The sequence below is a fragment of the Nelumbo lutea genome, chromosome 7 (assembly GCF_056320005.1).
Source record: "Nelumbo lutea isolate HS-2025 chromosome 7, American lotus-T2T, whole genome shotgun sequence".
In the NCBI taxonomy this organism is placed as follows: Eukaryota; Viridiplantae; Streptophyta; class Magnoliopsida; order Proteales; family Nelumbonaceae; genus Nelumbo; species Nelumbo lutea.
Genome location: NC_142690.1, coordinates 24,931,055 through 24,943,634, shown reverse-complemented (window position 1 = coordinate 24,943,634; position 12,580 = coordinate 24,931,055). Strand labels below are relative to the sequence as shown.

The following is a 12,580-nucleotide window of genomic DNA, read 5'->3' as shown; positions in this document are numbered from 1 at the left end:
TCTTGTGGTTCCACTTCCTGTTCCAATAGAGGACCCCATTCTTGTAGTCTCTATTCCATCCCCACCTTCACCTGTGCAGGTTAATATTGAGATGCCACCAATCAAACAAGTTTATACTCACAGAAGAGCACCGATTTCTCATCCAGTTTAGTCCTCGTTGACAGATCCTGTGGTTGCACCTCCTCCTTTCGATCTTGATCTTCCTATTACATTGTGGAAAGGTAAACATAATTGTACATCTCATCCTATTTCTCATTATGTTTTAGTTGCTCACCTTTCTGCTTTCCATCGCCATTTTGTATACTTGCTATCCATTGTTTCCACTCCCAAGAATGTCTAGGAAGCCCTTACCTCTCTAGGGTGGCGACAAGCAATGGAAGAGGAATTGTCTACTTTACGAAAAAATCACATGTGGGAACTTATTACTCTCACAACTGGTAAGCATGTTGTTGGGTGTAAATGAGTCTACACAGTGAAGTATCTTTCAGATGACAGTGTGGAACGATTAAAGTCCAAGTTAGTGGCCAAAGGCTATTCTCAGTTGTATGGTGTGGACTATATAGAGTCATTTTCTCCTATGGCTAAAATTGGCTTAGTTTGGGTATTGATTTCATTAGTAGGTATGTATGACAGACCTCTCTTGTAGTTTGATATCAAGAATGCCTTTTTGCATGATAATCTCATTGAGGAGGTATATATGGAACAGCCACCAGGGTTTGTTGCTTAGGGGGAGGATAGTAAGGTTTATACGCTTATAAAGGCAATTTATGGATTGAAATATTCTCCACGTGCGTGGTTTGGCAGATTCAATAAAATAGTGAAGAACTTTGGGATGAAACAGTGTTAGGTAGATCATTCTGTGTTCATCAATAACTCAAAAGATGGGAAAATCTTGCTAGTGGTGTATGTGGACGATATTGTCATAATTGAGAGTGACAGTAATGGGATTGACAGGTTGAAAAAAATTCCTACAGGACCACTTCAATACGAAAGATTTGGATAAGCTGAAGTACTTCCTGGGAATAGAATTTGCAAGGTCAAGGCATGTAATTAATTTATGTCAAATGATATATGTTCTTGACCTACTTGAAGAAACATGACTGTTAGGTGCTAAACCAGTCGAGACACGTATGGAACCAAATGCTAAGTTGAGTGTTGATGCAGGTGAAGAGTTTGATGATCTTGTAAGGTATATGAGGTTGATGGAAAAATTGAATTATCTAACAATCACATGACCAGATATATCATTTGCTATAAGTTTGGTGAGTCAATTTATGCAACATTCTCGAATCCCACATTGAGAAGCAGTTGTAAGGATAGTTAAGTATCTGAAAGGTGTTCTAGGTCGTGGTATGTTATACAAGAGTAGAGGAACTCTTGAGATAGAAGAATATACAGATGCTGATTATGCTGAATCTGTGTTAGACAGAAGGTCAACTACAGGGTATTGTACTTTCCTTGGTGGCAATTTGGTAACTTGAAAGAGCAAGAAACAAATAATAGTTGCAAGGAACAATGTAAAAACTGAGTATAGGGCTATGACTCATACTACATATGAACTAGTCTAGCTGAAGAATTTGTTACAAGAAATGAGATTTTCAATTGATAGACCCATAACGTTATACTGTGATAATCGGGCTGCTATACACATTTTCTCTAATTCTGTCTTCCATGAGAGAATAAAACATATTGAAGTCGATTGCCACTTTGTAAGAGAAAAAGTGATTGATGGAGTAATAACTACAATTCATGTCAGTTTAGGAAATCAATGGGCAGATCTTTTTACAAAAGGGTTGTCTCGGGGCAGTGTAGATTACATATGTGGCAAATTGAGATTATATAATATATATTCTCCAACTTAAGGGGGAGTGTTAAAATCAACAATACAATGGCATTTTAGTCATTTGTCTATCTAGTTGAGAATGAATAGTCTGTTCTATTTTGTTTTCAAAGGAAAATATAAGTTGATTTTGTTTCAAAAAACAATACATGCTTTTAGAACCATCAAAGTAATGGTTATTAAAAAAAATCTAATATGATTCATGAAACATGATATTAAATGAGATGAAAACATATTTTTGAAACCACAAGTCAAGAACATGTTTTTGGTTTTAGCCTTGAAAACAATGAACACATAAAACATGTCTTTTGCATTTTTTGTTTTAAAAAATAATCTATTTTCTTTTGATTTGCTTTAACAATTAACGCCTCCTTGAATTCCTTCTCTCGTTCTTTCCAAAACCTGCGTCTGCATTAATTTTTTTTTTCTGAAAATTAATCTTTGCTTCTTCTGATCACATTTTAATTGCCATTAACAACCCTCTTGTGTTGGGGTGACATCCCTCTCCAAGTTTCAATTCTAATCTTCTTTCATCTGTCCTGGCTGATCTTACTCTTTGTTTCCATCTACCCAATCAAAATGATTAGTCATTAACAGTTTCCTTCTTTTGAGCTTTCCAACCATTGATTTCTGTAACAGAGCTCCAGTTCCGTGCTGATCACTTAGAACATTATCACCTAGGCTACTGAATGAGCTGCCTGGTTAGCATTCCTACTCATATATACTATTTACTTTGTGCAAAAGTATTATCCAAAATATAATTACAGCCCCTTCAAGCATTCAGTAATAGAATTCAAGGCTCGCTAAAAGGGAATCGGACATTAGTATAGCAGCTCACTGATTCACCTGCAGCAGCCAGCACCAAATAAAGAGACCCTCTTCATATTTGGCTACATACCCAACAATAGCAGAACCATCATTCTCAACACCATAATGACAATTTAATTCAACAAAACCAGTTGGAGAGCTAGAACAAAAGACTTCCTTATTCTGAATATTTAAACCTGGATTACTCCTCTACTCAAATTACAATTTCTAAAAACATATTTAACCTGAACTAAGAGAATATTAACAGAACATTGATTCAATTGAAAAAATAGCCCTCCCAAGACAACACTAACATTTTTTTTTTGAAAAACAACACTAACATTTTATCCAATTTATCATCAAACGAAGCTAAGAAATCGCAAACAATATCACTTGTGCTATTATTTTCCTGAAATCAATCTACACTAATATTCAGAGAGCACATAAACAAAATATCTCTTACTAAAGGACAATTAATACAAAAAATAGTGATTAATTCCTCTTTATAATCACAAAAAGGGAAACAATACACAAGATTTATCCTTAATTTTCCCCCAATTTACTAAAACAGATCTAAACAGAATAAAACCTCTAAACATTCTCCACATGAATAATTTACATTATGGGGAATTTTCAATTTTTGAATCTTGCTTAAAATCCTCCTAATTTCAGAATTTAAAGCAACATTTCTACCATCCTGTCACAAGAAAACATTAAAAACATAATTTTTAGATAAAGTCCAAATAAATTTGTAACCATTGTTCTGCAAAAAAATATGGGTTTGAGAAGTATCCTTAATAGTATCCTCCAAAAAAACATCTCCCTCAAAGGTTCATATTTCCATTGCCCTGTAGAATTAACAACAAGAATCCTTAAATTTTTAAATCTAGAGGTGAGCCCATAGGACTATAATAACCATTTTTACCCTTAATCCAAAAGCATTTCCCAAATTGACATCCTTGAGTCTTTACAGACTTCTAAAGCCCAATCTTTCTCATTTCTAAAAGACCCTTGGAAATACATTTCCATATAAGAGAATCTTGACTTCCAATCTCCCTCGGGCACAACTCATTATTAGAAAGGTATTTAGATCTTAAAAATTTGTACCCACACTGCATCTTTTTTAAATCTTGACTTCCAATTCCTCCTGCTGACAACCATGGCCTGGTAGATTCATCAACCTGGCATTAAAGAATCTATCAAGATCATCTGTTTCTGGCAAATGAAGAACACAACGTCTACAGAGATGACCTAATTTCCCATACAAATAACAAATGACTGGTAAATTTTCATATCTGTAAAGAACCCAAGCAGAACTACTCACGAAAGCTCCAACTTTCAAGGTCCATCAATTGGGATAACCACCTTCAGCCTAATGGTGAGGAATAACCTCCTTCAACCTACCACTAGTAGATTGAACTCAGCACCCAACTTCATTCCTTGCATGTTCAAGAGGGAAGTTCTGGATCTGAATCCATACCTTTGCATCTTTGAGAACCCACTCAGACTGTGGTCTCCAAAGAGCCCATTCTTTTAACAGGATCTACTGGTTAAAAAATTATCCATGAACAACATTCTGATAATTTACCTCATACCTAAACTTATGCAGCAAAATGACTCTAATGGACACTCCGTTGACCCCTTATATTACATGCAATCTGTTTATCATATCAGCCAATGGAATGGACACTATCGGGAACACTCTTCCAATAAGACTTAAACCCCAGTAATCCATAATGTTTTCAGTCATACCCCCTATAAATTGATGACATCTACACTCCCATTAGCATCACCATTAAGCATGCTAGCAAAAGCATCCTGTAGATCATTTAAGGTTGTGTTTGGTACCATTGCTGTTTCTACCTGAAATGTTTGGGTTGATTAATACAAATTGGTGAGAAATATGTGCTGTCACATCACATATTAGAATCATTTCAAATAGAAAAAACGCATATGTCAGACTGATCATTGACATTGTTGAAACATCAGAATTGACATATCAGGTAGAAACAACAATTTGTATTGATCAACCCAAAATGTTTCATGTAGAAAAAATATCTCTCACCAATTTGTATTGATCAACCCAAAACGTTTCAGCTCAGTTTGGAAAGAGTACAAATACATACAAAATACAGGGCCTTGCACTCTACATATTTGTATTTGTACTCCTTCCAAAGCCTTCAGGTAGAAACAGCAATGGTACCAAATACAATCTAAGTCATCCATCTATAACAAATGCAAACAACAAACAAATGAAAAAATAAAACAGACAAAAGAAGCAATAAGTACCCAATAAGGTAAACCAAATGCTGGGAAAACAATCATAGAGCAGGGAAAAAGAAACAAAAAGAAAACACTACCTGTATCCAATTAACGAGAAGAACACACAGAATAGTTTTTGATCTTGCTTTGCTAACAAAAATAGCACCGTAAGACTCATGTAGCGAAATACACAAACACCACCGACTACATTTACTAATCCTACTTAGACAGCAAACGAGGAGTAATTACTATTTACTAGACCATAGTAATTCTCTACTAATGATCCTAGAATATCAACTTAAAAATCTCAAAATGCTACTGTTATGCGCCTAGATTGCACACAGCAAGAGAGGATGCTTTTTTTGCAGCAAAAGAAAAAAAAAAACGAGGGGATGCTTTTTTTTTTATAGGTAAAATAAAATCGGAGAAGTACGGACAGTACCAATGCAGATTCCATTAAAAAAAAAGAAGAGTACAATCTAAACGTCAAGGCATCACCCTACCCTTTGATCCTGGACATTTGAACTTAGCACTTCGTTCAAACAAAATAATACTAAATATGAAAATTAGCAAGGAACACAATATGCTTCTATCATTACAATTTATTCAGACAAACAGGCTCGATAAACTGAGATCTTTGAGATTATTTAAGGCTAAGAATCTCATGGATTCATTGTACGAAGCTCCCACAAATTCCATAAGAATATTGTGGCAGATGAATTTATGAGACAACCAAATGTCTACACTTAGATGACCTAAATATCATAACTCTGCTCTTTTTCACCCTTAAAAAAAGAAAAAAAAAAGATCTTACTGATTACCAGCACTACGAATCCTCCTTTGCTTAAGAAGTACAATAACACCCACTTTCCCCCCATTATTACATCCTCGAACCCAGGCGCCAGACATAAGGATCCCTATGAGCTTCCAATTCTTCAACTACACCTGGAAAACTTGCAGCCCTCAAATTAGCATAACTGTCTCTCTTCCAATTCCGACTCGCTAGCTTCTCAGCTTCAAGAATTGCAGCCTCAAGTGTCTTTGCAGAATCCTCATAAACCTCATTCACAAACCCAGAATCAAAACCCTCGGAAGCCCTGAACTTCTTGGCCTTCAACACCACGTCTATCAGAGTATTAGCCATCACAATCTTGCTTTTTATAACTGCCATCAGACTCCTGGGCATGAACATCCCATGATCCAATTCGCTCATGTAGAGCACTTCTTTTCCATCCTTCATGAACCTGTAATCGTGAGCCAGTGCCAGCATGAATCCCCCGGCCGCGGCGTGCCCGCATATGGCGGCCACTGTTGGGATGCCGAGTTTCATCATCAGGCAGAGGAGACCTTCAAATTTGTCTTGGATGATAGTGAGGCCAGAAGAGGAAAGATTATCTTTTATCCATTTGAGGTCCAGGCCATTAGAGAAGAACCTCCCTTCGTTGGTGGTTACGAGGGCGCCGGCGTCCGGGGACTGCTCGATCGTCTTGAGGGCAGCGGCGATGTCGTCGATGGAAGATGGGTTGAAGCGATGGTCGTCTTTCCCGGTTAGGGTTAGGACGTAGACTCGGCCGCGTTTCTCGAGCCGGCAAGTTCGCCATTGATTCACATGTTGGAAATTCTGCTTGTTTTCCATTATGAGATTCTAGCCAGTTTTCTAAGTTCTCAATTCCAGAGTTCTCTTTACGGCTTTACCCCATGAATGAGAATGGATCCTTTATATTTTGGGTAAATTATAAATGCCCCCAATACTAACGGCGTTAATGACAATAACCCCTCAAATTGTTGTACATTGTGTATAGTTCCAATCAAATTAATATATAGATATATTTATTATAAGTGAATAAAAGTATATCATTAAACATGTTAATATTAGTATGTTTTTGTATTTAACTTTTAAATTGGATATTTATTAGATTGGTGTTAGTTTAAAACGTTTTCAACCATTAGATGGACTTAGGGAGTTTATCCTATTAAGCTTGACACTGATGTGCTGTCAAAGAAATTGGGGTAGCTTGTCTCATCTACTAGGATTAGATACAAATCACATGCAGTGTGTTTTTAGATGAAACATTGAACTCGTACCATTTTTCAATTATATCTTAGACCTTAAAGATTGATGGGCAAAATTGAAAAAGTTACACAACCCTAGACTTGATTATGGTGTTGTACTAAATGTTGGATTGAACTATCTTTGACATGCCAATCAGTGAGATCCATCAAGAATCAAAACCTAAATATATTGGGGTAGTCTGAGAATTCACCTGAGTAGATGATCATAATGATAGAATTGGCCTCTTTGTCGGACAAAGTGAATGATAGGGTTTACACTCTCTCTAATAGAAACCTAAACTAATGGCAGTGAATTTCAACCGTGTTTGAAATCTGGTTTTGCAAAATATATATAACGTTTTATGAAAAATATTTACAAAAGGTTTTAATTCCTGAGAGTTGTGATCATTATGGGTTGTTAAGTGTAAGAAATCATTACAAGGTTGATTACTTGGTGGGTTTTATCTTACTTAAGTTCATTATTCTTGGGTTTTCATATGATGACTGAATTCAAAGATCATTTAGGTGTAAATGTTGGGTCCATATTGAGATCATAGTGATGCGCTCAGGGGTTCATTACGTTTAATAGTGAATTCAGCCAAGCTTTTTCACAGAAGTTGAGCCGAACCAATGTGAATTTATTATTGGGTCTCACACCATACAAATCAGGCCTAAGTTGGCCATACAATATCTTGGGTCGTAAGCCTTTGAAGTAAATGGACCTAAGTCCCATAGTTAATATGATTAAATAAGTTGTCACATAACTTAAGTTGTCATGTACTTTAGGCCAAATATGAATTTAGAAATGGTTATGAAACACCCATCATCTTAAGAGGATAAGACTTATATCTTAATAGAGTCCAAATCCAAATTAGATTTGGATAATCTCTTAATTTGATTAAGAGAGTGCTCCATAAGGAGATAAAAGAAGAAAATGGCGAATCAGACTAGAATATCACTATCTCTTGTTCTTTCTTGTTCTCTCTTGTTCTCTTTTGTCTTTCAAGAAACCCTATCACGATCTAGGCTTTCAAAAATTGATTTATATTAGTTTTCTTCTTTGCTTTTGCAAGAAAAACTCAGAAGAAAATCAGATTCACTTACCTCATTCGATTCAAGCAAGTTGGATCACAGCTTTGTTGAAAACTGTATTGTTGAACCGACTTCATGCGCCACTTTCAATGGAGGTTGGTTTTATGACAGATTTGGGCGTGAACTTCCACCTTGGGATCTGCATTTGTGAAATGTGCATCAGGTATACATCTCCCTCTTCGTTTGGTTTCAAATTTGGTTTGGTTTAGTGTAAGATCGATTTGAAAAATTCAATTTTCAAATTCACCAGGAAATCGTTTCCCGTAAGGGTTAGAAATTTTTTTGAAATTTCATCCAACCGTCAAACATCCATATGATGGATTCCAAAACCTTCCAACACAACTTTCATTAGCAATTGCAACAAAACACCTCTACTATGGGTCAATGACACTTGTCCCCCTAAACTTTTATTTACAACAAATATCCCCCAAGATTCTCCTTCAGCTGTGGCCTTTTATGGTCCATTTGTTTTGTGGGACTAGGGGCTTGAAATTAGAACGAGAATGACCATTCTAATTCCAATCATTTAGTTGAATAAAATCATAATCTGATTACCATACCTGATGGAATGGCATTCCCACATTTGAAAGAATAGACATTCCCTCTGCCTTGGGAATGATAATCCCATTCCAGCTGATTCCGATTGCCATCTGAATCAAACAGGCATGGAATATACCATTCTGATTCTAATCCCAACTGCAAACCAAAAGAACCCTTAAAAGTTTCCTAACGCTAAACTAAAACAAACTGCTTGTTGAAATCACCACATTCTTCAGATCTTATATTTCGCAAATTCCAATACTAGAAACAAAAATATTTGAAAAGCAATCTGTTACTCTGGCTCTTAATAAATAAAACTTAAGGTTCCCTAAATAAGGATCATTTTCTAACTGACAGGATTGCAAGTCGTAGATAAAACAGGCAAAAATGAACCGAAGAACCAGCCCAGATGGATTCACATTTTGCCAAAAAACCCCAACACGATCTTAATTAAACCCACCATGTTTCAAGCAGAGCCCCCTTTTGTGCAACCCTTCAAATAAAAAATGAACCTTAATTCACTAGTCTTATGAGGGGAAGGAACCAATAACAGAAACATTAAACAATGGACTGCACCACAAAACAATCCAGTAACGTCCTGTTGTAATGTAGTCATAGCCTGTGCCAATAGTAGAAACAGGAGACAATAAAAATGCTTCTTTTATTGATAAGTATATACAAAACCAAAATGTTCAAAAAACAATCTATACTAAATGGACAAAAAAAAACGCTAAATGGAAATGATCATTATCATTCAAGTGATGCCACTTGGGCTACTATAACTTTTCATATATTGGAGGTTGAAACTCATTGTTGCACAATGACTAATATTTACAGAGGTAAACCGCATGAGTGAATGGAAATGTGGTTATATGCTTCACCTTTCAGAACATACTGGCACAGGTAACGCTCATTGAAGAGCATGACATGGCATGGTCCATAACAAAAGAAAATTTGCTTGGATCCTCCTATTGCCTCATCTTCTTCTGTAATGGCCCTGAAGAAGGCCCAGCCTGCCAAAGAAAAAAAAATTGGTGGATGATAAAGAAATTATTTGCAATGTCAAATAGTACTACTTTTTGATGATGATAAATGGAAACAAAAGAACATTGAACCTGGATTGAATCACTCAATTGTGGCCAATCATTAAGACCTTCCATTATTAAATTAAATTGGGTAGATCAAAGCTATAATTTTTTTTTCATTTTTTTGATCCTTAGATGAAGTGGAGAAAGGAAATGAGGATCAAGGCCAAAACCTTCCTGCTTGAGGGAACTAGAAGCAGAGGTAAAGACCCTACTGATTAGAGAAGGAGAGTAAATGTGTTCCTGGGATGCAGCAAGGTAGCTCAAAGGTTTTGTAGATGGAGCTATTCAGTTGGTGAAACAGACAGGCTGGAAGAATACATTGGAGATGGAAGAAAGGATTTACCAGGTGGAACAAAGAAACTTAAAGGGGTGGTTTCTGGTACTAACAGAACAGTTTGGCTGAGAACAGAGACAAGTTATCTGCTTTCCAGAGGGTAGAAACAATTTCGGATGGGAAGTCATAAATGGTCTGTTATAGGAATATTTAATTAGGATTGTTGAAGATCAAAGAATTGAACAGGCTAAAGGGGAGTGTCAGCAGGAGAGCCAGGAGGAACCAATACAGAATATAGACCCAGAGTTACCTTTGGTTTGTCTTACGATGGCCCCAAGGATGGCTGCAAATGAAGGTAGTGAAAAATGGGATGAAAAATGGTTATCTTAACTAAAAATAGAGTGAAAGATTGGAAGGACATCTTGAATACACTTGAAACTAAGTTGCAGCTGAAAGACACAGTTTTACTCAAGCCATTCAATCTCAATAAAGCCATTATGGAGATTGGTAACACCAAACTCAATTTTTGTACATTGGAGACCAGTGAAGGTCTGGTTATGGTTGAAAACTGGAGTCCTGCTTGTAATGAGAAGACTTAAGAGGGAAGCCTCATTCTGAAGATTCTGGGCCTCCCGTTCAACTTGTGGTCTGAGTCTATCTTGAGTAAAGTCGCACTAGCTTGCAGAGGAGTCTTGATGGAGGAAAGGTTGATGGTACAAATGGGCCTATTATGGTGAAACCCAAAGATGATGGGCCGGGAAAAGAGATTGAGCCAAATAAGAATAACAGCTTGGATATTGAGAAGGCACATGAGCTTTTAAGGGAACATGTGATTGGTAAGGAAGGGGCGATGATAGACGATTTTTTTTTGTCCATCTTCTTCAGTAAGAACTCAATGGGAGGTTGAAAGTTTGGATGTCAACAACATTCTGAGAGTGGATCTTCAGGAAGCAGAGAGAGAGAGAGAGAGAGAGAGAGAGAGAGAGAGAGAGAGAGCAAAGGGGAAGTAGTAAAAGGATCCAGCAAGAGACAGGCCTTGCTCGTAGATGTTGGCCTGCAACAATCTGGCAAAAAAATCAAGGATCTGATTTGATCCTCGCAGGCAGGATAAGGAGGGAGGTAAGAAGGGGTTGGAGGGAGAGGAAAAGGTAGAGGAGAGGTGATGGGGAAAACTTAGGGGAGGAGAAGGAAGAAGGCGGTTTTGGTAAAAAAGAGGAAGTGAAGGGAATGAGGTTAACGGAGTAAAAGTCTACCAAAGGAAAAGGAATTACAAACTGAAACTTCTAGAAGAGGATTGGAGTTGGAGAACAATGAGGAGGTAGAAGAGATCAGGATGGATGAGATCCATGAAGTTGAAAAGAAAAGCCGACTTGAAAAAGTTATTAACAAAGCGGTAGAGGTAAGCAAAATATTGGGGGATTATTCTTCTTGGGGAGAGAGGATTTTGCAAGGAAAGCCTCAAGGGAAGTGGAAGAAAGGTATGGTGGGACTTTGAAGAATGGATAGAGGGGCATTTTCGAGCAAAACAGGGCCCTTACAAAAAAGGGAAGATGACTTGGTAGCGGAGCAAGTGTTTGAGAAAAATGCGTCTTTGAGCTAGAAAGGATTAGTCAATTCTATGGAGAATGGAAGAATTGTGAGGGTTGTCTCAATGCAGTTAAAAGATTTAGACACCAAAAGTTTAGTAGATTTGTGCCAGTTCCAAAGGTGCTTGATAGATTGAAAGGGGATTTATTTAGGGTAGGCATTAACAAGAGGGTTAAGAAGAATAGAAGAGCTGTCAAGAAAGAGAAAGAGGTTGTTTGATTCATTTGTTAGAAGGCTTGGGATAAGTATTGTTTCTTGTGTAGAGGTCTCGGGTGGGGTGGTTTTGTCTGTTTATGGTCTCTGGGAAGGTGAGATGTGAGCAAGGGGTTAAGTTAGGATTTTGGTTGTGTTCTAATTGAATTTTCTTGGGTTTATTAGGGATAGTGTCAAGGTTTGGTTGGGTAAGCGATAGTTTGTTGCTGGGATCTTTTATTTGTGGGTGATTCTTTATACCTTCTTGTACTTTTCTTTATCATTCTTAATAGATTTTTTTCTTTATTTATCTTAAAAAAAAAATTCATCGCTAAATTTCTCCTTGACTAGCTTATCACATACTTGGGCTACTTTCTCATTGGCCCAGATCTTTTTTCACAAAGGGAGGCTTGTTCTTTCATCCACCTCACTAAACTTGTCAGAACTATTACACTTATTCCATGATTCAACACTTGGAGGGCATTCAGGGGTGCTGAGAGCCTAAAGGGTGGAAACGTATGAGAAAGACTATTCAAGAGTATGTTGTCAAGTGTGCTATTTGTCAGAAGTACAAGAATGAGACTGTAGCTCCGGCTAGCCTCCTTCAACCTTTACCTTTACCTGAACACTTCTGGAATGATGTTACCATAGACTTCACCACAGGCCTGCCCATCAGCCAGGAAGTCTGTTATATTAGTGGTGGTGGACAGGTTGATGAAGTACAGTGATAAACTTCAAACAGCTGAGCTTCTTCAAGGGAGCTCTACCTCCTAAAATGAATACAGGAGGAGAAGAAAGGGAGAAGAGAATTAGGGAAAGGTGATTCAGATATTTATTGCCGTTCCT

General features: G+C 37.1%; 1 protein-coding gene and 1 pseudogene across 3 annotated transcripts in view; both read right to left on the bottom strand.

Annotated features, from left to right (window-relative positions):
* Positions 1-5,789: 5,789 nt before the first annotated feature.
* Positions 5,790-6,545, bottom strand: LOC148845741 (enoyl-CoA delta isomerase 2, peroxisomal pseudogene; annotated as a pseudogene).
* Positions 6,546-7,551: 1,006 nt separating this feature from the next.
* The window catches only part of LOC148845740 (protein FAR1-RELATED SEQUENCE 3-like), a 46,551-nt gene continuing 41,522 nt past the window's right edge, over positions 7,552-12,580 (bottom strand). The window contains exons 6-7 of one of the 3 annotated variants that reach the window (XR_016102107.1): positions 9,475-9,606; positions 7,552-8,192 (exon numbers count right to left, since the gene is read on the bottom strand). Coding sequence is in view for 1 of the 3 variants with exons in the window: in XM_088954105.1 (XP_088810231.1) it covers positions 9,562-9,606 (45 nt within the window). In the remaining 2 variants the exon portion in view is untranslated. Of the gene's footprint in view, positions 8,193-8,804; positions 9,213-9,235; positions 9,607-12,580 lie in introns of those variants that run through there. The other 2 variants (XR_016102106.1, XM_088954105.1) reach the window with 2 other exon arrangements.